This window comes from Pseudorca crassidens, chromosome 18, assembly GCF_039906515.1.
Source record: "Pseudorca crassidens isolate mPseCra1 chromosome 18, mPseCra1.hap1, whole genome shotgun sequence".
NCBI classification, from domain to species: domain Eukaryota; kingdom Metazoa; phylum Chordata; class Mammalia; order Artiodactyla; family Delphinidae; genus Pseudorca; species Pseudorca crassidens.
Genome location: NC_090313.1, coordinates 62201844 through 62227386, shown reverse-complemented (window position 1 = coordinate 62227386; position 25543 = coordinate 62201844). Strand labels below are relative to the sequence as shown.

The 25543-nt window shown below is 34.2% G+C and overlaps 1 protein-coding gene across 9 annotated transcripts in view; it reads left to right on the top strand.

Moving 5' to 3' along the window:
- CAB39L (calcium binding protein 39 like) overlaps positions 1 to 25543 on the top strand; it is a 100657-nt gene that overhangs the window by 42812 nt on the left and 32302 nt on the right. For all 9 annotated transcript variants that reach the window (XM_067713961.1, XM_067713959.1, XM_067713957.1 and 6 more), the window contains 3 exons: positions 9239 to 9380; positions 14073 to 14237; positions 19458 to 19576. In XM_067713961.1, coding sequence (XP_067570062.1) covers positions 9270 to 9380; positions 14073 to 14237; positions 19458 to 19576 — 395 coding nt within the window. In that variant the 5' untranslated portion in view covers positions 9239 to 9269. The remainder of the gene's footprint in view (positions 1 to 9238; positions 9381 to 14072; positions 14238 to 19457; positions 19577 to 25543) is intronic.

The window sequence follows — 25543 nt, the reverse complement described above, 5'->3', positions numbered from 1 at the left end:
TAATTTCAGCTAAATCACATGCATCTTTACTCTCCCATGTTAATGTTTTATAGATTGAGAGTTCATAGATAGGCACAGGGCTTACTGAAGCTATGAAATGGTTGTATTTCACACTGTAACTATAAACTTTGCCTTAATACCAGTAACAGTATCTAACCAAAATTTGATGATGATTTTGTATATGTATGTGCTTAAAAGAAAGACACGCCCCCCCAAAAAAAAGAATTACAAGTTTCCCTTGATAATTCTGTTGTGAAAAATAGCCATTTGTGAATTTCAGTGAGAACTGATGCTTTGATTACACTTCCTAGTCTTTGAGAATACTGACCTAGCTTCAGATCTCTGCTATAAATTGAGATTATGAAATTCAAATGTAAAATTATTATCCATTGACAATCTTTATTAGCTAATAGATGTAGAAAATTTTAACTCCAACAAATGACTGGAGCTGTCAACAGAAACATTACTGTGAATGAAGTTTCTGGTTGTTTTTCCTGGAACAGTAGTCTAGTAGGTTAATATTTATAATAATAAATTGGTAGTTGTATGTCTTCCTAATTTCATAAACTAGTTCTATTTTTAAATTGTTTCAGTGGTTACAATACATTAGAATTAAGGAGCAATTCCCAAGGACATGGGTTTTTTTCTTGTAAAAGAGTTTTTATTCTGATGTAAGTCTGATCAAGGCTTCCAAATGAGTAAGGGTACATAAAACACTTCTTACAAGTTTTTCATTTCTATGTAAATTGTTCATTTTTGAAAATGGTGCTCCCTCAAACTCTGTTAACAAAACTTATAAAAACAGGTCCATTCTTAGTCATTTTGAGCTGAGAAAAAGGATGATCAGTGAAAGTTCTTATTTATACTTTGTCCACTGATTTTCACTCGTTTCTATAGGTCTTCAAGTACAAAATGCAATTGTGGTGTCTTCTAATTACATCTAGGAAGTATATTTTAAAATGGAATGGTTGAGGGATAGCGGGCATTGATTGGAAGGTACTTTGACATATGTAATATGTTTTATAATGGATTTGATATCATAACATATATAACAATAATGATATGCTTTGTAGTTTATTATATCTGTTAAGGTAATCAATGATTTTGTGGTGGGAAGAGGCCTATTTGGGATGCAACAAATACAGTAGAACGTTTAGGTGTACTTTTTTTTATTTTAAAATTTACATTCAATGAAATGTACCCATTTTAAGAGAACAGTTCACTGAATATTGACAAATACATATACTCATGTAATCTCCATCCCGTTGATTTTTAAAAATGAATCTTATTGGCCCAATTATTTGCCATAGGTGTACTTTTTGATTGCATTATTTCTATCTGTGAGTCCTATTTGGAATAAAACATAAAAGAATGGTAATTTCTGAACTTTCTTGAAATTTATTTTAATGTGATGGTTTAATTTTCTTAGTTTGAGCGAAAGTACCTGTGACTAAGTTTAAATTAGCAAGCTCTGTGAAAGGCTTTTGGAAATCTTCCTTTCTTACTTATTGTTCATTGTAAAATAACCTATGTGAAGGAAAACAAGGCTCATTTTTGAGTTGACTTTCTTACAATGAGTTAGCAGTTTGGTTATATTTTTTATGGTTTTACCTATGGAAATCTTGAGACTTCTTTTGTCTTCAGTGATAAATTTCCCACTCCATTAAGCTTTCGTGGAAAATCTTTGAACTGAAAACTATTATTGAACAGCACATTTGGAGGTTAGACATAAAGGCCTAGAGATACTCATTAGCCACCTACAGATAGACATTTATTCCCCTTTAAAATACTTTAAGGGATAACAGTGAGGGTATTTAATGCCCCAAATGACCTCTTCTCCTAGCTTCCCTTTCCCTGGCCCCCTTGAAACACACTCCTCTCCACTTACGTCACTGAACATGTTCAGATGAGGTATTTGAGTGATTGACTTTGGGTCATCTTTAGAGGCGCTCACACATAAGTTAGGAATATGAAATATTCTACTGTGCCTTAGGAAAGGGAATGCTGCCAAGCTGGCAAAGTCTACTAAAAATCTACAGGGCCTGAGTTCCCTGGGAGCAGAGCTGAAGAATTTTTTTTGGCTTTCTCTCCAGAATCTGAGCCAAGTGCTACTCTTAATGAAATTTCATAGCCAAGTAACAGAAATCATATTTGTTTGACTAGTGCTTTGAAAAGACATGATGATCAGATATTCCACAGTTTGAACTTTAAAAAATGGTGATTTAGTCATTAAAAGTATCATTTATGAGAAGGTGTTTCCATTGTAAAAACATTTGCATGATCTATTGAACAAAGTTTGGGGACAAAAGAGAAACTTTGAAGGAAGAAGAAAACTAAGTATTTATAAGCCAGCTACCCAGAGGCAATCACTGTTAACTTTTTTAAATGATTTTTTCTATGCATAGGTTTTGTGTATTTGTGGTTTTGTTTGCTTTTACATAGTTGTAGTTATGCTCTATATTATGGGATGGTGTTTTTTTAACATGTACATTTTATTTCACATTCTTTGTAAACATTTTCATAGCCATATACTATATTTCATCAAATCTAAGAAGCCATTGGTTGTAAGGCATATACTCTTGTACCACTAAGAAAGAAAAAAAACAAAAACAAAAAAAAACCCTGCCAGTTAGTATAAGGTTCCATCAATTGTAAGACACATGCACATTTTAGAGATGTTAAAATATGGAAAAAAAAGTTATAAAGGTAACCTTAATTAGTTTATTTTCTTAGGACAGATTGATAGAAGCAGAATTACTAAAGTCAGAGGTTGTGAATATTTAAAGGCTCTAGATCCATATTGCCAAATTATTATCCAATTTATACTTCCACCAGTAAGAAAAGAGAGGGCCTGTTGCATCTCACCATCAATAGAATTGAATTTTCTCAAAACAACAACAAAAAACTTTGTTATATGATGGGCAAAATAGTCCTTCACTTTAAGTTTGCATTTTTCCATTATAGAGAATAAACATTTACTATGTGTTTAACTGTATTTCCTCCTTTGCGGTTTTCTAATATCTATGCATTATTTCTTAATGATTTTCTTATTTGTCTTAGATCTCCTTTTATAATGATATTAGCCCTCTGTCTTTCATATTCATGTCACAGAATTCTCTTATTTGTTGTTTGCCTACAATGTTTTTATTATTTTATCCATAAAAATTCAAAACAATTTATTAGATTTGTAACATATTTATATTAACTGATTTGTCAGTCTTTTTTTTTTGAGATTTATTTCATCACTTCTAAAATTAGAGAAATTATTTTACATCCAGAAGTTTGAAAGTCACTTATAGTAACATCTATATCTGGCCTCTTTTGTTCCATTGGTCTGTTTTTCTTGTGTCACTTTCACTTATAGCACTTGATAGCACGTTTAATTTCATTCCCTCGTAAGAAATCTTCCTTTTTAAAACTCGTTATCCTTGTGAGTTTTTTTTGGTATTCTTGGCTTAATTTGGTTACTAAAAACTTTTTTGGACTTGTGACTGGAATTGTATCAAATTATGGACTTTAGGATTATTGACATTTTAATGATATTCAGTTTTTCTATTCAAAAACAAAATAGGTTTTTCTATTCGGTTCTTTTCTTAGTTACATGGGTTTATTCCCCACTATTATAGATAATACAGAAAAATATCAAGATGAAAAAATTTTAGATGTATCACAAATCTCATTCAGATATTACCATTAACATTAGCTGAGCCACATTCCAGAAATAGTTCTGTGGCTGTATACAATTAAAAGGGTGGCTTGCTGAAGGATTGAGTAGACAAATAGACACATCTTGTACATCTTTAAGTACGTCTTTCATTTGTTAGTTTTCTACTTCAGGAACAGTAATTATCCTTATGTTGGATTATCACTGTCCATTTTCCATAGTGATGGATTCTTTATTTTTAACTTTTTATTTTGAGATAACTAAAGATTCACATGCAGTTATAAGAAACAATACAGAGAGATCCTGTATACCCTTCATCTAGCTTCCCCCTGTAATGACATCTTGCATACTAATTAGCAGGTAGTGAATTAATGGATAATGATCAGCACTTTTTAAAAAAATAATGTAGGATAGAACAGATAGAACAGAATGGAATCTATCCAGAGGGCAAGTATTGTTTCATGAAACAATTATACAATCATTTATACATTCCTTTGCTCTGGATCACAATATAAAATGCATTTCTTACTACAAGTCACTATTTAAAAAGTTGAAACCACTGCCCTAGAGAAATTCTCATACAAATGTATAAGTAGACTGGCAAAAGAATCTGTGTTATGATCATGCGTGTAATAATAAACAATTGAAAACAATTAGAACTCGGAGAACTGATAAATAAATTGTGGTATAGTCATACAGTGGGATGCTATACAGCACGTGAGATTTGTGTATTAACACAAATAAATCTCATAAACACAGTGTTGAGGGAGAAAAAAAGAAACTGGCCATGTAATACCATTTCTATAACGCTTTAAAGCATACACAACAATATCACATATTGTCTGTAATATTAGTAGAAGTGTGAAAGCATATATAGGTAAGGGTAATGATAAATAGGTACAGTATGAGCCAGAGGGAAATGGGATCAGAAAATTGTACCAAGAGCGTTGCTTTAGTTGTTTTATTTTTTAAGCTGGGTGGTAAATATACAGCAACTTGTTACATTGTTCTCTATTTCTTCTTCTAGATGCCCTAAATATTTCATTTAAACTAAATTAAATTAAAATACCTAGGGGAAAAGGTCCTGTTGAAGCATTTTGATTAGCTTGATGGTGTCACAATCCATTTGTGAGCCAATTGCTGTAGCCAGGGCAGTGGAAGGAATACTCTGGCCCCGCCTGGGTCATGTTCCCACCCTTTTGGTAGGGTGGGGTGAGAAGGAGAGCAGACAGGTCTAGCACCAGAAAAAACAGGCACCAAAAAGTACCAGAGATTTTCTTTTTCTTTTACTTTTCTGATTCAGTTATTTCTAACTCTATTGTTATTTCCATCATTCTTTTCTTGAGATTTTTGAGGCAGTTTCCTTTTTAACTTATTTAGTTGAATCCTTATTTATTTTTATTCCTACATGAATGCATTGTAGATTTGCACCCTCCCAAATGTTCTGCCAGCACTATCAAGGCTCCCTTTCAAGAACTATTTCTGGTTTTTAGCATTTATTTTCTTGAACTCTTGTGGGTTTGACTCCATCTCATCTTTTTGTAAGAATTTTAGTAGGTGTACACAGTCTATTCACACATAAATATGTTGGCTAGAGACTTAATTGTGAGGTTATAGACTTTCCCTTTCAGAACTCTGTAGATTCTCTCCATGGTTTTATGACATGTAGTTTTATGGAAGTCCAAAGACAGCTTAATTTTTATCCTTTTTGTTGTTAACAGTCATTTTGTAGGAATGAGCTTTAAGAGAAGAATGTTGGTTTCTTCTAAAAGCCACAAGGCACTGAATTTGGAGTCTCATCATTAATCTCAACTAGAAAAATTCTGTAAATGACCACATTTAGATCTTTTTTTCTGCTTAGGCTGTTTTATCTTTGTTGTTTCTCTCCATTTTTTAGTTCCTTTTGCATTTGTTGTCTTCCTCCACCTCTTTTCATTGTTGTAGTACCCGTTTTTATAGATAGAACACTGTATCTTCTCCATATTTCCATAATATATACTATACACACATACACACGAACACACACCAAGTACCTTTTCTCCATCATTTAAGTTTGTTTAACCTTTTCTGGCATTCTGGCAAAACCCTTTGTGTGGCTGTGTCTCCCACTACATTGTGCACCCTCTGAAGCTTATTTTGCATTTACTAGTGCAACGCCTCACACCTTACAGGTGCTCAGTAAATATTTTCTGAATGAATAAATATAGACTAACTAATTGTGTACCTTTTGGTTGTCCTCAATCAATTTTCTGTGGGGTCATTTCTGCTGTATGCAGATTTGGATTGCCATGCTGCATTTTGGGGTGTTTCTGTATATGTGTGTATATTATGTGTTTTTGATCTTTTATCTTGACCAACTCTCTTTTTGTCTAAGTTCTTCTCTTCCTTTTTTTAATTTTTATTTTACCAATTATATCTATTCTATCTCCTACAGAGAATTAATTTTGGAAGTAACCTTTCCTGTCGAAGTCCACAGGGCATTTCTCCCCTTTGCTTGTGCTTTTTTTTTTTTTTTAGTAGAAACTATTTATTTGTTGTTTATTCTGTTCACTTACTTTGGAAAGTGGAAAAGTACAATAGGGCCCATGTCAGTCCTCTGATATTTGTGTGCTGCATGGCCTGCTGTCAGCACTAACGCCGGAGGGCAGGCTGATGTGTGCAACCCCACCACAGCTTTCAGTGCCCAGGAGGCATTCACCTGGTGTCAGTCCGTTGGACTTAGCATGGCATCTTCTCCTGTTCCTGCTTCTTGTGTTGTTGAAATATAATGTGTGTTCTATAACTCTGACATAGAATTTATTACTATTACCACTTTATCCCAAGGAAGCACCATTTTCAGGACTCCATCTTACATACTTTATCTTTGGCCTTGATGGAGTTAGAATGGGTGTGGACCAGTGATGAATATGCTAGAGCTCGCTATATTTGGCCTATCTAATTCAAAATATCATGCTCTATCTTTCTTTAAGAATCCCCCTTGCAGTATAAAGTTTCCTCAAAAAATTAAAAATAGAACTACCATATGATATAGCAATTCCACTTCTGGGTACTTATCTGAGGAACATGAAAATGCTAATTCATAAAGAAATATGCACCCTCATGTTTACTGCAGCATTATTTACAATAGCCAAGATATGGAAACAACCTAAGTGCCCATTAATGGATGAACAGATAAAGCATATGTTCTATGTGTGTGTGTGTGTGTGTGTGTGTGTGTATAATGGAATATTATTCAGCCATAAAAAGAATGAAATCTTGCCATTTGTGGCAACATGGATGGGCCTTTGAGGGCATTAAGCTAAGTGAAATAAATCAGAAAAAGACATATATCATATGATCTCACTTATATGTGGAATCTAAAAACACCAAAAACCAAGCTCATAAGTACACAGAACAAATTGGTTGTTGCCAGAGGTGGAGGGTGGGGTGTGGATGAAATGGGTGAAGGGGGTCAAAAGGTACAAACTTCTGGTTACAAAATAAGTGAGTCATGGGGATGTATTAAAAAATAAAATAAGGTAACTAAACTGGTACTAACAAATAAATATAATGTATCTGGGCTTTCCCAAAACATTTGGCAAAATTTTTCTTGATATCTTGGTGAATGAGATGAAAAAAAATATGAGTTAAATGATATGACTAGGTGAATTCACAGTTAAAAAACAGAACACTCATTTTACAGATAGAGCAAATGACATGCAGACAAGGGTGATAACTTCGGAATCATAGCGGATGAATTACCAACTCAGAACAATTTGGGGGTTTAAGTACCTCCTGTTTGTTTAGCAGGTATGTTGAGTGCCACTTAGCATTATTCTTGATCACAAACAACAAATACTGAAGAAAGTTTTTGAAAGCGTATAAGGTAACTCAGAGATTTGACAGAAGTCCTAGGGAACCAGATTTGGGAAGTAGGAGTCTAGGGAGATGAAGTAAATATTTAGAACCATAGCCAAGGATATGCCAGAGGAATAACTGTTTAGAGTATTGCTATCGACTGCTGTGTACATTCTTTATTGATTAATTGCATCATTCTTTATTGATTCTTTATTGATTGATTGCATCATTCTTTATTGATTCTTTATTGATTAATTCTTTATTAATTCTTTATTGATTAATTCTTTATTCTTTATTGATTAATTGCATCATTGTTAATAAGAAAAATATGAGGAAAAATGGAATTAACCCAAAAGTCTATCAATAAAGGTATTGGTAAAAAAAAAAAAATAAAGGTATTGGTAAAATAAATTATATAATAATTTAATAAGAAATTACCAAATACTAGAAGTAATTACATAATATGTCTGTATAATGGATATTGCTATAAAAATATTGTAGTGCATCTAAATATATACTCATAGAATGATATTCAAGATATAAAAAGTGGGGAAAAGTTGAAAAATACTATAGTATTTATTCTATTTTGGTTTTAAAAAATATATTTTTATATACATAGAAAAAATTCAGGAGGAATATGTATCAAAACTGATAATAGTTGTTGCCTCTGGATGACTGGTTAATGGGAGCCTTTGATTTATCACATCATATTTCTGTAATGTTTGAAATATTTTTGCTAATAAATGTAAAGTAAATGAATATGCCTCTACTAACTGGAGCCTTTAATTTTAGATTTTTTTCTAAAAAAAAATAACACATTTTTAGTGTAAATAGGGCAATGACAGCTATATTTGGCTTTCTCTGCTCTATGTAAATAGATGTTCTCAAAAAGAAGAACTGATTTTCCTGTTCCCCTCCCACCTCACCCCCCATCATGGTAGTCCTCATTTCATCAGTGAGTATGCCAGCTGAATGTTTGAAGAGTAAATAAAAAACGGATTCTAAACAATTTTACATTGTAATTTTGTGATTGCTGTGGAGTGGCATGTTTTTAAACATTGCTTTACCAAAGTATGTGGATCCTAATCCCACTTTTGTTTTACATGTTTTATTTTATCTATGATTATTATTATCACCATCATCATCATCACTCTCTTTAGTCAAAATATCTAGTTTTAAATATCAGGTTATTCTCTAAAAATACTCCTTTTCCCCTTCTTGCATAAATCTTGAATTTCTATTTTAGGAAAGATTTTAAACTTTGAGTAAAAACTTTTAGGTAAACTTTAAAAAATATCTTTCTTAAAATATTTTATATTAATTTAAATTTGGCACAAAACTTGGTGAAACTTGTTTTATTTTTTTAATATTTATGTATTTATTTATTTGGCTTCGCTGGGTCTTAGTTGCTGTACGCAGGATCTTTAGTTGCAGCATGCAGATTCTTTAGATGATATGTGGGATCTTTAGTTGTGGCATGGGGGACCTTTAGTTGCGGCATGTGGGATCTAGTTCCCTGACCAGGGATCGAACCTGGGCCCCCTGCATTGGGAGCACAGAGTCTTAAATGCTGGACCACGAGGGAAGTCCCAATGAAACTTGTTTTAGTTTGACTGATTTTAATGTTTCATATTACTGAATTGGTTATTGAAAACTTATAAGACATTTTGGTATAACAATTTAATCATGTTAAGAATTATAATTATAATTTTTGTTTATTTGTTTGTTTGTTTTTAGCATTCCACATTGGAAGAAGAGATTTCTATAGATGAAAAAAATGCCTTTGTTTAGTAAATCGCACAAAAATCCAGCAGAAATCGTGAAAATTCTGAAAGACAACATGGCCGTTTTGGAAAAGCAAGACAGAAAGACAGACAAGGTATGAAGTAAAATAATAACATTTTTATTAAAATACATGAATAGACCAAAAAAGCTAATGTAAAAGCTTCATGAAGAATCCTAAACATGGTCTGTGATGCACTCGTAGGCTCTTTGTAAGTACGTTTAAATTGATTCCGGGTTTTATGCAACTGATAATTGTTGAGTCTGTTGTCTTGAACTCTTCGTTCACTTTCTAGAGCCTCTGACTAACCTTGGATCCCTCTAGACTTAAACTAAGGGGTGACACCCCACCCTCTACCTCTGGCAACCACCAATCCATTTCAGTTATAAAAAAGAATGATATCTTGCCATTTGCAGCAACATGGATGGACCTAGAGGTCCATTATGCTAAGAGAAATAAGTCAGAGAAAGGCAAATACTGTGTGGTTTCACTTATATGTGGAATCTAAAAAACAAAACAAAACAAATGAACAAATATAAAGTAGAAACAGAGTTATAGATACAGAGAACAAACAGGTGGTTGCCAGAGGGGAGGTGGGTTGGCGTTGGAGGGGGAAGAAATTGCTGAGGGAGATTGAGGTACAAACTTCCAGTTGGGTGTGAAAGGTACAGTGTAGAGAATATAGTTAATAACTATGTAATACCTTTGTATGGTGACATATCATAACTAGACTTATTGTGGTGATCATTTTGGGTTTTTTAATATATATATTTTAAATATTTATTTATTTATTTGGCTGCGCCAGGTCTTAGTTGCGGCGCACGGGATCTTCACTGCGGTGTGCAGGATCTTTTAGTTGCAGCATGCAGGCTCTTAGTTGCGGCATGTGGGATCCAGTTCACTGACCAGGGATCCAACCCGGGCCTTCTGCATTGAGAGCTCAGAGTCTTAACCGCTGGACACCAGGGAAGTCCTGTGGTGATCATTTTGAAATGTATAGAAATGTTGAATCACTGTGTTGTAAAACAGAAACTAACAGTGTTGTAGGTCAATTATACTTCAAAAACAAACAAAGAAACTCAGAAAAAGAGATCAGATTTGTGGTTACCAGAGGCAGGGGTACTGCAGAGAGGGAACTGGATGTAGACAGTCAAAAGATACAAACTTCCAAGTGTACTATAAGTAGGTACTAGAGGTGTAAGGTACAACATGATAAATGTAAGTAACACTGCTGTATATTATGTATGGAAGTTATTAAGAGAATAAATCCTGAGTTCTCATCACAAGGAAAAATATATTCTTTTCTTCTCTGTTTCTTTAATTTTGTATCTATATGCAATGATGGATGTTCACTAAACTTATTGTGATAATCATTTCATGATGTATGTAAGTTGAATCATTATGCTGTACACCTGAAATTTATACAGTGCTGAATGTCAATTATATTTTAATAAAACTGGAAGGAAAAAAACTCAGAATGAAGAAAAAATCTAAGGGGTTATACTGGTATATAATATTATACTGACATAGAGGGTAAAATGTTTATATTTAAAGATCAACTGATAGTTTCTACTACAGTGCAGCCTCTTTTTTTTTTTTTTGGCACACCACACAGCATGTGGGATCTTAGTTCTCTGACTAGGGATTGAACCCGCGCCCCCTGCAGTGGAAATGCGGAGTCCTAACCACTGGACTGCCAGGGAATTCCCAGTGCAGCCTCATTTTAACATTGTTTTAAAGTCCTACCAAGAAGGGCTTCCTCAGAGGAAGGGGTTTTTAGTAATTCAGTTATTCCTTCAAAGGGACATTGAATCCTACATATATAATTTGTCTCTAAAGGGACTAGTTTATGTCAAGATTCAAGATATCTGTAAAATAAATACCCTTGAGTTAATGGTATCTTTCTGTCCCAGTGAATGATACAATATTGTATTCTTGTAATGATGTAGAAATATATTTTTTATCCTACATCTTGTAAGGAATGTAGAAATATATTTTTATTTCTAGTGTACTTTGTAATATTGAGCAAAATATTGGCTCAATAGAATGAAGAAATGACCTTCATATAAGAGTGAATCTAAATAACAAAAGAGAGGAAAAAGGAAAAGACATAAAAAGACACTAATTTTCATTAGTGATCAGGAAAAGTCCAATTAGAACAACAGTAAATTCGTATTACATTCCTACTATCTTGTCAAAAATGAAAAATGTCTGATGCTATTAAATGTTGACAAGTGTGGAGAGCAATAAGAACTTTCATTCACTATGAGTGATAAAGTATAAATTGGTGTTTGGAAATGAGTTAAGTATATTATCTGTTAAATATGAAGATATACATGTTCTAAGACCCTGCAGTTCCCCTCCTAGTATAAACTCTAGAGATGTTCTTGCAAATATGCACCAGGATGCATGTCAAGAATGTTCGTAGCATTGTTGTTCATAGTAACCCCTCAGTGGAAACAACCCTGATGTCCATCAACAGTAGAAGTGAGAAGTTGTGGTCCAGCCATTGATGGAATACTACAGAGCAATGAATGTTAAAGAACTGCTGCTACATGCGGCGGCAAGGATGAACCTCCCAAATATAGTGTTGAGTGAAAGAAGCAAATCATAAGAGGGTACAGGTACTATTCCAAATCAGCAGAACTAAACTATGTTGTTTTGGGATACAAACATAGGTGAGAAAACTATAAAGAAAAGTAAATAAATGATTGTCATCAAAAACATAAAAGTATTTACTTCCGACTGAAAAGGCGGCATTCAAGTGACTTCTGGGATGCTAAAAATGTTCTATTTCTTGACCTCTCTTATGGTCACACTGGTGTTTGCTTTATAATTATTCTTAACTCTATATATGTTTAAAGTAATCTTCTGTGGATATATGTCGCAATTTAAGGAACTTCCAACCTTTAATAAATTAAGGATTGCTTTAGCAATATCATAAAATGTATCTGGAAACTAATTTTTTAAGTAGTGTCATGCTACTATGAGTTACTTTTATTATTTTGCCTTATTCTCCTCATTTCCTTCTTCAATTATAATGATTAGAATACAATACTTGAAAGTAATAAAACTATATTTCTTTAAAAACAGTCAGCAAATTGTTAACTAATTGGCCTGTTTTTTTTCTTCACCTGTTTTTTTTTTTTTTTTTTTTGGTATCCCATGCTTGCTTGCTTGCTTTATTTATTTATTTTGCGGTACGCGGGCCTCTCACTGTCGCGGCCTCTCCCCTTGCGGGGCACAGGCTTCAGACGCACAGGCCCAGCGGCCATGGCTCAGGGGCCCAGCCGCTCCGCAGCATGTGGGATCTTCCCGGACTGGGGCACGAACCCGCATCCCCTGCATCGGCAGACGGACTCTCAACCACTGTGCCACCAGGGCAGCCCTTGCTTTATTTATTTATTTATTTATTTATTTATTTATTTATTTATTTATTTATTTATTTATTTATTTATTTATCTTCACCTGTTTTTAAAAAAATTTTCTATTGAGTGTAATTAAGATACCATATAATCCACCATTTTAAAGTGTACAATTCAGTGGTTATTAGTTTATTCACAAGGTTGTGTGACCATCACCACTATCTAATTTCAGAACATTTTCAGCACCTCCTTCTCCCTTACCCAAGCCCTAATACTCACTAATGTACTTTCTACCTCTATGTATTCTCCTATTATTCTTTAAAATGCAATGAGGGCTTCCCTGGTGGCACAGTGACTAAGAATCTGCCTGCCAATGCAGGGGACATGGGTTCGAGCCCTGGTCTGGGAAGATCCCACATGCCTCAGAGCAACTGAGCCCGTGCGCCACAACTACTGAGCCTGCACTCTAGAGCCCGAGAGCCACAACTACTGAAGCCTGCGCGCCTGGAGCCCGTGCTCCGCAAAAAGAGAAGCTACCACAATGAGAAGCCCGTGCACCACAGCGAAGAGTAGCCCCCGCTCACCGCAACTAGAGAAAAGCCCGCGCACAGCAACAAAGAGCCAACACAGCCTAAAATAAAATAAATTAATTATAAGTTTTTTAAGAATTAATAAAAGCAAAATTATATGTTTTTAATAAAAACATATAAAATATGAGGCCATTTAAAAAAATGTGAGATCTTTTGCTTCTTTTTTTTAAGTTTCATAGATAACAAAAAGATAATGATTATGTGTGAGGGATCAGTGGATTGACAAAGGTTATGGGTTTTGACAATGTATGATTTTGTACCTACTCCATTAAAAAAAACAGAATAATAGGGATTTGTTGAAAAACATTAACAAATGATTTAAATAAAGACTACTAGCTACTGATAAGTCTTCAAAATGGACTGAATTTAATTTATAAATTAAATTTGTAATTAATTACTAGTAAAGTTCAGTATGAGTATGATTTAAGGAAGTTCATGGGGGCTTGCCTAGCAGTCCAGTGGTTAAGACTGCACACTTCCACTGCAGGGGGTGTGGGTTCGATCCCTGGTCAGGGAACTAAGATCCCACGTGCTGCACAGTGCAGCCAAAAAGTAAAAACACTTTTTTAATTAAAAAAAATTTTTTTTAAATAAAGGAAGATCATTTCAATTATTCTAACTAAGTAGAAATACTGAAGATCTCTCTTTTATAAATTAACTTTAGTAACATTTTCTGAAATAAAAAACGCAGTGCCTACTGAATGGTTTTTGTTTGTAACTGTACACAGTTCTTTAATCATAAATAAGCAGGGCTCAATAAGTGGTTTTTGTTTGTTTGTTTATAACTTGAAATTTTTTATTACTCAACTATTAGCATACTTTTTGGTCACTAGGCTTCAGAAGAAGTGTCGAAATCACTGCAAGCAATGAAAGAAATTCTGTGTGGGACAAGTGACAAGGAACCCCCAACAGAAGCTGTGGCTCAGCTAGCACAAGAACTCTACAATAGTGGGCTGCTGGTGACACTGATAGCCGACCTACAGCTGATAGACTTTGAGGTAAACTATCTGCAAAAGGATGACAATTCTGCTTTTCAATTTTTATATACATACCAATATTTGACTGTAATTTTTTATTATTACTGTTTATACATTATTTAAAATCCCATTTTCCCCTGAAAGTTCTAAAATCATCTTAATCGTTTTTTTAAAAAAGCAAAAGGTATACTGGAATTAAGTTTTATGCAGCTAAGTAAGAAACTTACTGGTCAATAATAATAATAATAATAGATAACATTTGTTGAGTGCTTACTGCATGTTGTACAGTTTCCAAGCACTCATCTCATTTAATTCTGAAAGCAACCTATATATGATTGGTACTATATTATTAGTCTTGTTTTACAGGTAAAGACCCTAAAGTTCAAAGATATTAAGTAATTTCCCCTAAGTCACTCAGTTACTAAGAGCCTAAGCTGAGATTCAAACTTATTTTCTCCAGACCTGTTTCTTTAATTGAAATATTTATACCAATGATTTAAGAAGTTTGTTAAATGCTACTAATATAGGATATTTATCTCATTTTGAAAGCAATTATACCTAATTGCCTAAATAATAAATAAAACAACACCTAGAAACATAAGTGGTGAATATGTGTAAGCATTTTATCATCAGTGGTTCTTCAATGAAATATATATACGTAAGGCACATTTCAATGATGGAAGTCTTGGTTTTGATTTGTTTGCTGTTTTGTTACCACTATCAGGCTTTTGATACTCTCAGGTAAGTGCTTGGATCTCCATTAATTCTCAAAGATAGAAGAGAATGGAGATTTCTGAAGTAAATTGCTTTGTGTTTTGTCACCAAGGAAGTTAAAAGAAACTCATTACAGTGATTAGACCAAGATAAGGTCAGGGCTCTGGGGATCTGTGGAAATACTAGCCCACAGCTCTCTGGATGGCTTAGATAGGGGAAGATTTTGGCCGACTGGAGCAGAGGAGGAGGAATGCAGGGCAAGACTGCTCTGGACAGTGAAGTCAAGTGTGTTGACTAGAAACTACACTGACTGAGGGCCTCTCAGGGCCCAGACTTCAACTCAGCCTTCCTTTCAGAAACACCTGTTTTTTTCTTTCCTTCCCTCTCTTACCTGTTTCTCTAACCTTGACATTTTCTGCTCAATAATCTCCTACTTTTCCTCTTGCCTGGCTTGTCACTCTCCCTCCCCATCTTACTCCCTATTTCCTTTTTAAACCTGGCATATGTGGAATTAAAGTGTAGTTTTATCATTGTGTTTATATACTTTCATGTTTTTTAAATTTAGTTTAAAATGAGGTATTATGGACATTTGTAGGAGCTGTGCATAGTGGAAAAACACTTGACTTGGATTTAGGAATGTTTATAGAGTCCCTGCTCTGCCATTTGATAGTTAGTATCATAACCTCTTTGAGACTAAACCTTCTCATCTATAAAATAGGAATAATATGAACTTATATCATTGTTTTTAAATATTAAACAAAGTAAAATATATATACATATACATGTTATGGAAGAACACTAAATACATGTGCAGATATATACAGATGTCAGATAGTATATTTTCATCTTCTCTCTTTCTCAAACTTAAGTTAAATGTAAGCTGGTTTATTTTTGTTATAACCTTTGATGTTTGTTTCTGTGTTTATTATTTTAGTTTTAAATTTAGTTGGTGAGTGACCATAACTGGGAAACTCCCTGCTCTTGGAATACAGTATTATATTTCTATAAATCTCCCCTTGTTTTGCACATTTCCCTGAAAGCAGCAATGTATTAAGCTATTATCATCACTAATTAATATGTTAGCTTGAGTTAGTTTATGAGATTAGCTTAATTTGCAATGGGATGCTGGAAGGAATATGACCAAGGTTGGTTACGTTTTGAAGAATGAGTCAGGGATGAGATGTCGTCAGGTCCAGTGACCTGGAGAAGCCTTGAGCGACCACAGAATAGCATAGGTTCAAAGTGCTCTCCAAGAATTGGGGAGGTGGGAGTAGACCAGAGAAAAACTTAGGGTGCCTCACAATTTTGTGCAGCTTTGGCTTAGAAAACAAAAGAGGAACAGTAAGAAACACTTATGCAAATTTCCCTTATTTTACATGGTATACTAGAAATAAATATAGAGAAGTTTACTTAAAAATTATTTGGGGATTAAGACATTCAATTGCCTAAAAATTGACTTATACATTATCAAGTAGAGTAAACTTTTATTCTCTGGAATCCTTGGGGAAAAAATTATCTTTCTGAATATGTGCATTTTCCATGTAGCTAAAGATTAACTCTTCAAATGAAGAAAGTTAAGTAGATTACTTTTGTGGATTACTTTACATTTTCTTTATAACATGCATTGTATACTTGCCTCTCCTCCAAAATTATATACTAGATGTAATCATTTTTTACTGATGACTCAACACTATCATTATGAAGGTCTATTATCATGATAATTGCAGATAGTTCTTTTTTTCAGCTTTATTGAGGAATAATTGACCAGATGGTTCTTGACTTTGTTCATTTAGTTGATGCCTAGAACATAGTTATAAATGAATGTGATATTCAGTAGGTGAAGCTGTCCTCCTCAATCAAACCCATAGCAAATAAATACTTATAAATACTCTCGGTTGAATGAATGAATGAAAAACAGTTAAAATTGAAAATGGTTCAGTTTTAAGCATTCCACCAACTATATACTCATAGTATTTTCAGGAAAGATGCACCATTACTAGCATTATGAGCCCACTTGCAGAAATGTTTTGTGTATTTCTATGGACTGGAAGCATGAATGATCAGCCCACAGGCAGCAACTTTCCTTCTCAAGCTTAAAGTATCCATATAAACTAGTGACCATTTGATAAAACTCCGTCTAATCACACAGAACCCCACCCTCCTCATCTCTTGGTTCTTAGGTAGCCCTGGTACAGCTCGTTCTGGATTGAGAGTATCTTGAATACTAGGACTGCATTTCCCATGCCTAGTTCCATATCCATTGGTTGGATGAATGAATCAATGTAGGTATGAGAGTGAGAAATAGAAGCAGAGGTAAGGGAATTGGAGCAAAGGAAGATGTCCCGAAGCACAGCAGTAAGCCACTTTTCTTAAAGAATTAGTAAATGTGTAGAGCATAATTCAGGAACAATGATAATACTTCAGTAAGTGAGTAGCCTCTCCTGGGGCTTCTTTGAAGAGTGTAACAGTCATTTGACTGTAAAATCTTTGTTATATTTTTATAACAGGAAAGGAAAATTATTACTTTACGGAAGGGCTGCAGCTTTTGCCAGATAACCTAAAAGGATGGAGCATTCCTTACAGAAAAAAAAAAAGAACTTTTGTTTAGAAGACACCTACATGGGCTTTTTTGTTAGTTGTGAAAGGTGAGGTCTCTAGGCAATGTTTGGAAGGAAAAAGACTGAAAGAAAAGAGCTTAGATTCCCTTTGCAGAGTAAAATAACAGAAATTTGAGAAATGCCGTCTCTTTGGCTAAATTTGATAGGAGTAGGAAATAGAAGAGAGATAGGAGAAGGGTCTGGAGTAAGGGAGAGAGAAGGCTCCAGAGCCATGACAGAGGAAGGGGCTTAAGGAAAAAGATGATCAGGAATGCTGAGGAATCTTTAATAATCTTTAATTATGATGTGTAGGATTCAATTTGAAGTTGTTTCTGCACTGTGCTATAATTACCCTTTGTTACCCTTAAACCCTTGATAAAAGAACTATGTACTAATAGTATATGTCAAATGAAGGAGAAGAGGTGGTTTTCTGTACTTGGATAAACAGTATATAAAATAACTAGCTGAGAAAATAACTAGTTGTAGAAGGCAAGACAATGAACAAGGGCTGAGAGGAGCTAGGAGCAGGGATTTGAAATCCAGAGCTGACAACAGTGATGGTGGCCCAAGGCATTGCTTTAGATTGGGTAGCAGAGACTGACTCAGGAATCTGTGTGGCAAACCCATTTTCTTCTTCAGGAATCAAGAGGAAAGTGGTCCATTGGGGTGAGGAAAGTATTGGAGGATCCTGCTGTTACGTGAATAACGGCTAGTTAGAAGACAGACCTTTGGGTTAAAATTGTTTGAAAGAAAATCTCATTACTTTATAGCCATAAATTTTTGTCTAATCCTTTAAGCCTTAAAATTGCTGATGAAAAAAAATACTTCAGCATATTCTAATGAGGTAAAAAAAAAAAAGAGTTATGGCTGAGATTGCAAAGTTTCTGATTTGTGGGCTCAGGATCAAACTCAGAGCTGTGTTTTTTGATGTTTGGGCACTATTCAAGACACAGCTTTAGACTCTTTGATGTTTTGAAACACAATGTGATAAGAGATCAAAGGATGAAAACGTATTGCATGTAAGAGTTGATGCATTCATTTTAAAGGCAGGTGTGCCTTGTGAAAATAGGCTGGATGCAAAGTCAACTGTTCAGTTTGAATTAGACAGCAGCTCAAAGAAGCAGAAAACTTCCTAGGGAGGGAGGGAGGGAGATGCAAGAGGGAGGGGATATGGGGGTATATGTATATGTATAGCTGATTCACCTTGTTATACAGCAGAAACTAACACAACATTGAAAAGCAATTATACTCCAATAAAGATGTTTAAAAAAAAAAAGGTAGAAAACTTCCTACTGTGATAATTTAATCTCTAGGCTTGGGGATAGCAGACTATCTTTTGTCTCCCCTTCTCTATCTTTCTACTTTACCATCTTGAATCTAGCATGCTCTTCTAGTCCATCTCTAATTTAATCTCTAATGATTATTAGAGATTGCTACGTTTAAAAAAAATAAGCTACGTTTTATAAAAAATAAGCAAAATAAGCACTCCAGGATCAGCTTCTCAATAAGCCATTTTATGGTCCTAAGTTTTTGAAAATTTCCATTCCCTAAATATCCTTCTCTGTTCCCTGGCCCTCATTAAAAAGTGGTCCTTAACCTTTGGTTTTATTACTATAAAAATGAGAAATCAGAAAGCCTTGAGACACAAGCTTTGACTGTACTTCATGCATTTAACAGTTTGAAATGCTTACTATATGTGTAGGGCATTGATTTTATTTGATCTTGATTTTTTTGGTTGTTTATATATTTTGTACCTATCATTAGACAAATTAAGTCAAAGAATTCACAATCTCAGGTGGGAAAATACTATGTCATATTAAATGGAATGTGTGTGTGTGTGTGTGTATAAACAGCTTTTGAAATAATTCACATGCCATGCAATTCACCCATTTAAAGTATACAACTTAATGGTTCGTTGTTTCTTTAACAGGGGAAAAAAGATGTGACCCAGATATTTAACAACATCCTGAGACGACAGATAGGCACTCGGAGTCCTACTGTGGAGTACATTAGTGCTCATCCTCATATCCTATTTATGCTCCTCAAAGGGTAGGTGCGTGCTTTCCTTTAAAGTAGGTTTGAGTTTAGAAAAGTTGTTAAAAGTAATATATAGCATTAGCCTCATTTGAGAAAACGATCCCTTTTGGATTCATATTTGCCATGCTTGAAGTTAGCCCTCCAAATCTATGTCTCTGGGATTAGTCAAGCTGCAGCAAAATCCTTTTTAAATAAATTCCCTTCCACTTACTGCCTCTCTTTCCTCCACTTTCCTGTTATCTCTTCCTATTACATTATTGCTTGTGCTTTCCAATCTGCCCTTTTTCTAGCTGCCCACTTAGCCTCTTTGCATAAGACTGAATCGCCTCATTACACAAATACACACACACACACACACACACACACGATATCCTTTCAATGGCTAGCATCTACTATGGTGACATGCTTCACGTGAGGATAGAATAAATATCACTGTATGTATATGGGACCACAGGGCAGCCAAAAAACTAAAGTCGGGTCAGATAATAGAATTCCTGATTATTACTTTTTATGTATACTCATTTACAAATGTTTCTTGGGCATTCTGAGGCTGCTCCAACTCCTAAAACCAGAAATATGGATGTAGAAAGGCTTGGGGATAGCAGACTATCTTTTGTCTCCCCTTCTCTATCTTTCTACTTTACCATCTTGAATCTAGCATGCTCTTCTAGTCCATCTCGTCTGTGTTCAATTCCCGAATCCTTTCTTGTACATTTTAAAACATTTTATTGTATCAAAATAATACATACCACATAGTTTAAAAATCAGAAATATCAACAAACATCAGCTCTTTGTCTCTTCCTTCTCTATTCCTCAGTCCCATTGCCCAAAGACAACCACTTTCATCTTTTTTATTTGTTCATCTGGTATTTACCTCTATATTATCAATAATGGGCTTTTACTAACTTCTGATTTACCAATTTTAAAAAATATCTTTTAACTTTCTCATAGACTAGATGACAATTTAGTATTTCCACCACCACTGTTACTCCATTTTCCTTCTCTTAACCCTCCCAATATACTTTATCACAATTTTTAATTTTATTAGTCACATTTATATTATTATAGCTATGTAATTATTATTCATTGTTGAACAAAGTAGTGTACTATAATTACTTTGTTTTTTAGTACAAAATATTGTTTTTACTGAGAGTTAAGTCTTTCAGTTCTGGAAAGGGAAATATACTTGTATCATGTATTAGTTAGGGTAGGCTAAACTTATAACAAACCTTAAGCTTTATAACAAATGGACCCCAAAATAGAGTGGCCAACTACAAGATAAATTTATTTCTCACATAATAGAGAAGAACAGATGTTCTAGGTCAGCAGGGGTTCCTTCAACATGTGGTTCCTAAGATCACTTTGTTGATTGCCATTTCAGCCCACAAGAAGGCAAAAGTACTTGGGAGAATTTATGAGCCAGGCCTGGAAATGGCTTCCATTACTCGCACTCACATTCCATTTGAGAGCACTTAGTCACTTGACCTCTTAATTCTTAAGGAAACCTGAGAAATGTAGTTAGTGCCCAGGAAGAAGAGGAGAAAGGATTTCTGTGGACAGTTAACATTCTCTGCCACATACTGTTTCTTTGAAAATTTATTCCCTTCTATATTCTCTGTTCTCACTTTCTCGTTCTCCTGTTAGTCAAAGTTAAATCTCTGGGGTTGATTTCATATCTCTTCTATTTTCTGTTTCTTTGTCTTTTTGTTTTACTTGTCAGAAGATGTTCTTTTTTTTTTTAACATCTTTATTAGAGTATAATTGCTTTACAATGGTGTGTTAGTTTCTGCTTTATAACAAAGTGAATCAGCTATACATATATATATATCCCCATATCTCCTCCCTCTTTCGTCTCCCTCCCACCCTCCCTATCCCACCCCTCTAGGTGGTCACGAAGCACCGGGCTGATTTCCCTGTACTATGTGGCTGCTTCTCACTAGCTATCTATTTTACATTTGGTAGTATATGTAAGTCCATGCCACTCTCTCACTTCATCCCAGCTTACCCAGGAGATGTTCTTAATTGTATCTCCCATTGAAGATAAACTCTACTGAATTCTCCTTTCAGCGACCCTATTTTTAATTTATAAGAGCTCTTTTTTTGCTCTCTGATTTTTCCTGTTTCTTGTCTCTTCCACTTCTTAGCTCTGCGACTTTGGGCAAGTCACTGCACTTTTCCAAGCCTCAGTTTTCTTATCTATAAAATTTGTAATATTACCTTTGCGCTAAAATAATGTTGCATTATATGCCTTAAACTATGCATTGTCAGACCGACCTGTGTGTTCAGTCAGGGTTCTGCTATTTACTTGCTAAGACCTTGGGTAAGTTACCTAGCTTCCTTAAGTCTTGATTTCCTCATTGTAATATGAAGACAATAATAAAACCTACTTCAGTATGTCATTTTGAGTCTTTACTGAGGTAGTTCTCGCAGAGCATAGCACCAAGCACATGGTACTCAGTACTCAGTAACTACTAGTCTAAAAAATTATTATCCCTATCCCTCTTAAGAGCTGCAGTTCACATTGAGATATATGTGCAATTTTAAACAAATACAATTAAGACCATACCCAAGTGTCAGAATAATACTATAAAGGGAAGTGTTTGTTTCTAGCTCAGATAAGATCTACAAAATGTAATGGGTTATGATCTGCCCAGCTGGTCATTGGTGGATAAGGCTGGAATGATCAATTTGTACCCCCTTCTGGAGATTCTAAAATGTTAAGCCTAAGCATTTGACATTATCCTGTAGGAAATGGGGAGTCATTGGAGAGTTTGGGAAGAAGAATATCAGATTTGTGTTTCAGGAAGTGAAGATAAATTAATAGTCATTTAAAGTTAGTTTGTAAATAAATGATCCCTTGAGAATGCTAAAATGTGTTGTCCTAAAAATATATTGGAGAGCCTGTCAGCTGATGTGGAAGAGAAGTTGTGTGGATGTTCTAAAACAGTATCTTCCACCATGGGGTCGTTATGTGAAGGATACACGCAACTCCACGGACTTCATTCCTGGAGTGGGAATTATTTGTTTGGAGGATCTCCTTCATGTAGCTGCTGTCACTGAATAGCAGTCAGGGGATGGCAACTGCCTTGTATTTATTTTGTCAAAGAGCTGCACCAGATACAAGTGGCTCTGCTAAAGATATGAATTTAGTGTCTTCTTACCAAGGAAATTATAAACACATGAAAATTATTACTGTTAAGCTTTAAGAATTCAGATAAAAGCAATCCAATAAATTATAAAGTATGGTTGTAGGGTAATTTTTTCATTCCTTTTATATATGATAGAATATATATACATTTTATACATTGACACATTATATATGCTTTGTGGAAGATGTGAAAATTTAGCGTAATGGGATATTTATTTTTTAAATTAAGTTGGTGAAGAATTACAACTTATATTGGAGAATATAACTTTATTTTCCCTTTCTAGAAATAACGAGACAAGATAAACAACTAATTCTAATTGTTATTCATTAATAATTTATCTGCTGGAACATATTACAGATCTGTAGTGAGCCTTTATTATTTGTGATGTGCACAGGATTCATTAATGTGTAATTGTCCCCTATATTTCTCCCACCCCTTCTCCTTTTTCAGTAGAGAGAGTTGAGAAAAAAACCTAGTGATAGGAAGCCAGGCAGGGGAATTAGACTAAGCTAGAAGGTTATGTCCACTGGCACAAACAAGACTTAGAGATGAGGAGGAAGGAATCAGAGGGAGAAAACCCACTAATATCAGGAGAGGGTTTTGGAGGTTTACTAGTGGGAGGCTCCAAAGTAGCTGCAGAGTAAATTAGAGGAGGGAAGGGAGTTTGAGAAGTGGTGCTGTAAGTTATAAATCAATAATTTTGAGAGACAAATGATAAAGGTTGGAATCTCTTTTAATAACTTTTTCCTACTAGATTATATTTATTTATATGTGATTCTATAAAACATGTGGGGCATTGGCACTTTTGCAATTATGATTACATATAAAATTTACTGAGTATGAATAATCAGTATATCTTTATTTTATCTTTAATTATTTGAAAATGTGTCTCTGTCCTATTTGGTGGTGAACTTTATGATGAATTCAAATGACTACTATTCTTTTACAAATTAGTTGTTGCAAAAGATCACTCAGTTTCTGAACAAACTATTAAATTGATGTAAGTAGAAATTTTCCTTATATTTCAAATATGAACTCTTCTATTCATTAATCACCTGTATTTACCAGGAATCCTATTATAATGGATAATTTATAATAATTATATGTCATTTTTTCTGTATTTAAGAAAAAACTTAGCTTTCATTTATTTTCAATATGTGGAAAAAGTAATTTTGAGTCATTTAATTTAAAAAACACTTTCTCAAAAAAAAAAAAACACTTTCTCAATATACAGATTTCTAAGACTCCATTTTCATGTAATTATAGCACACAATAGAAAAATAGGAATTGTTTATTTTAAGCATAACTCCCTCAAATCTGATTCATCAGGAAAGTTTTATAAACCGTCTTTCCATATCTTCTGAAAAGTTAATAATTAGATTAGTTTGTAAGGCTAAAACTGCTTATTAGTTCATTTATTAGGGGTCTACAATAATAATAGCACTAATAATAGTAAGTATAGTAATTGTAGTAGTTAACATAGTACTTAGTATATGTCAGGCCCTGCTTTGTATTTATATAATAGTCCTGTGGATAGTTATTGTTGTTTTTGTTGTTGTTATTTTTATTATACCTATTTTATAGAAGAGGATACTGCAGCCCAGAGAGGTTAAGTAACTTGTCCAAAGTCACATAGCCGGTATACTTTAAACTCTAGTAGTCTGACTCCAGAATCTGTGCTCTCAGAACAATATCCAGCTTTCCAGTCTTCAAGCAGTTATAGTCTACAGTGAGCAGAGATAACTCATTACAACTCATTGTTGTTTCTTTACCAGTTTATTCTGTGGGTGCACAGATGAAGAAGTCATCACCTCTGCTTGAGATGTCAAAAATGAAGCAGGTCTTAAAGTAGAAAATTTCCAAATAGACACAGAGAGTAGAAGGATTAGGTACCTCCCATGCAAAGCCACAGAGGCATCAAATTGCACAATGTGTTTGGAGGATGACAAGAATTCTGATGCAGCTGGAACCTAGTGTGAATGGAAAGTAGGGATGAGGATAAAGCTGGAAGGGCTAAGACCAAGTTATGAAGAGTCTTTCATAAGTCTTTCAGTCCTACCAAGGAGTCTAAATGTTATTCTAAAGGCAACATGGAGCCATCCAGGGACTAGATGTGATGAGTTCTGGTGGCAGTATAGAAAATGGCTTGGAGAATTGGGGGTCTGAGATTCCAGCTTGGAAGAGTCCAAGCAAGGGATAATTAGGGCCAGAACTTTAGTGGTGATATTGGGGATGAAGAGGAGTAGATATTTTTATTTATTTATTTTCTTTTTTATATCGTTATTGGAGTATAATTGCTTTATAATGTTGTGTAAGAGTAGATATTTTTAAAACATTTTATTTTTTCTGATTCAAAGTAATACATGTTTATTATTTAAAAATTCAGACATTTTAACACAATATTGTAATTCAACTATACTTCAATACAAATAAATTTTAAAAATTCAAACATTTTAGAAATCTATAATATAGAAAGGGAGTGCATACCATAATCCTTCCCAAAGAAACCATTATCAACAATTTGGTGATGACTTCTCTGGTTTTTATCCTATATTATAATGATTCTTCTTTTATTTTTTAACCCAAACTTTAAACTCATTGCCTCACATCCTGTTTTATAGATACCATTTATTGAGTGTTTGCTGTGTGCCAGGCATTACATTCAACGTCTTATGTTATTTCATTTAATCCTTCTAACAATACTATGAGGACTAGGTATTATCCTTACCATTTTACAGATGAGGAAACTGAAACTTAGAGTAAGACTATTGCTCAAGGTTATAAATACAGCTAATAAGTAACAGAGCCAATTTTTCAATCCAGATCTGAT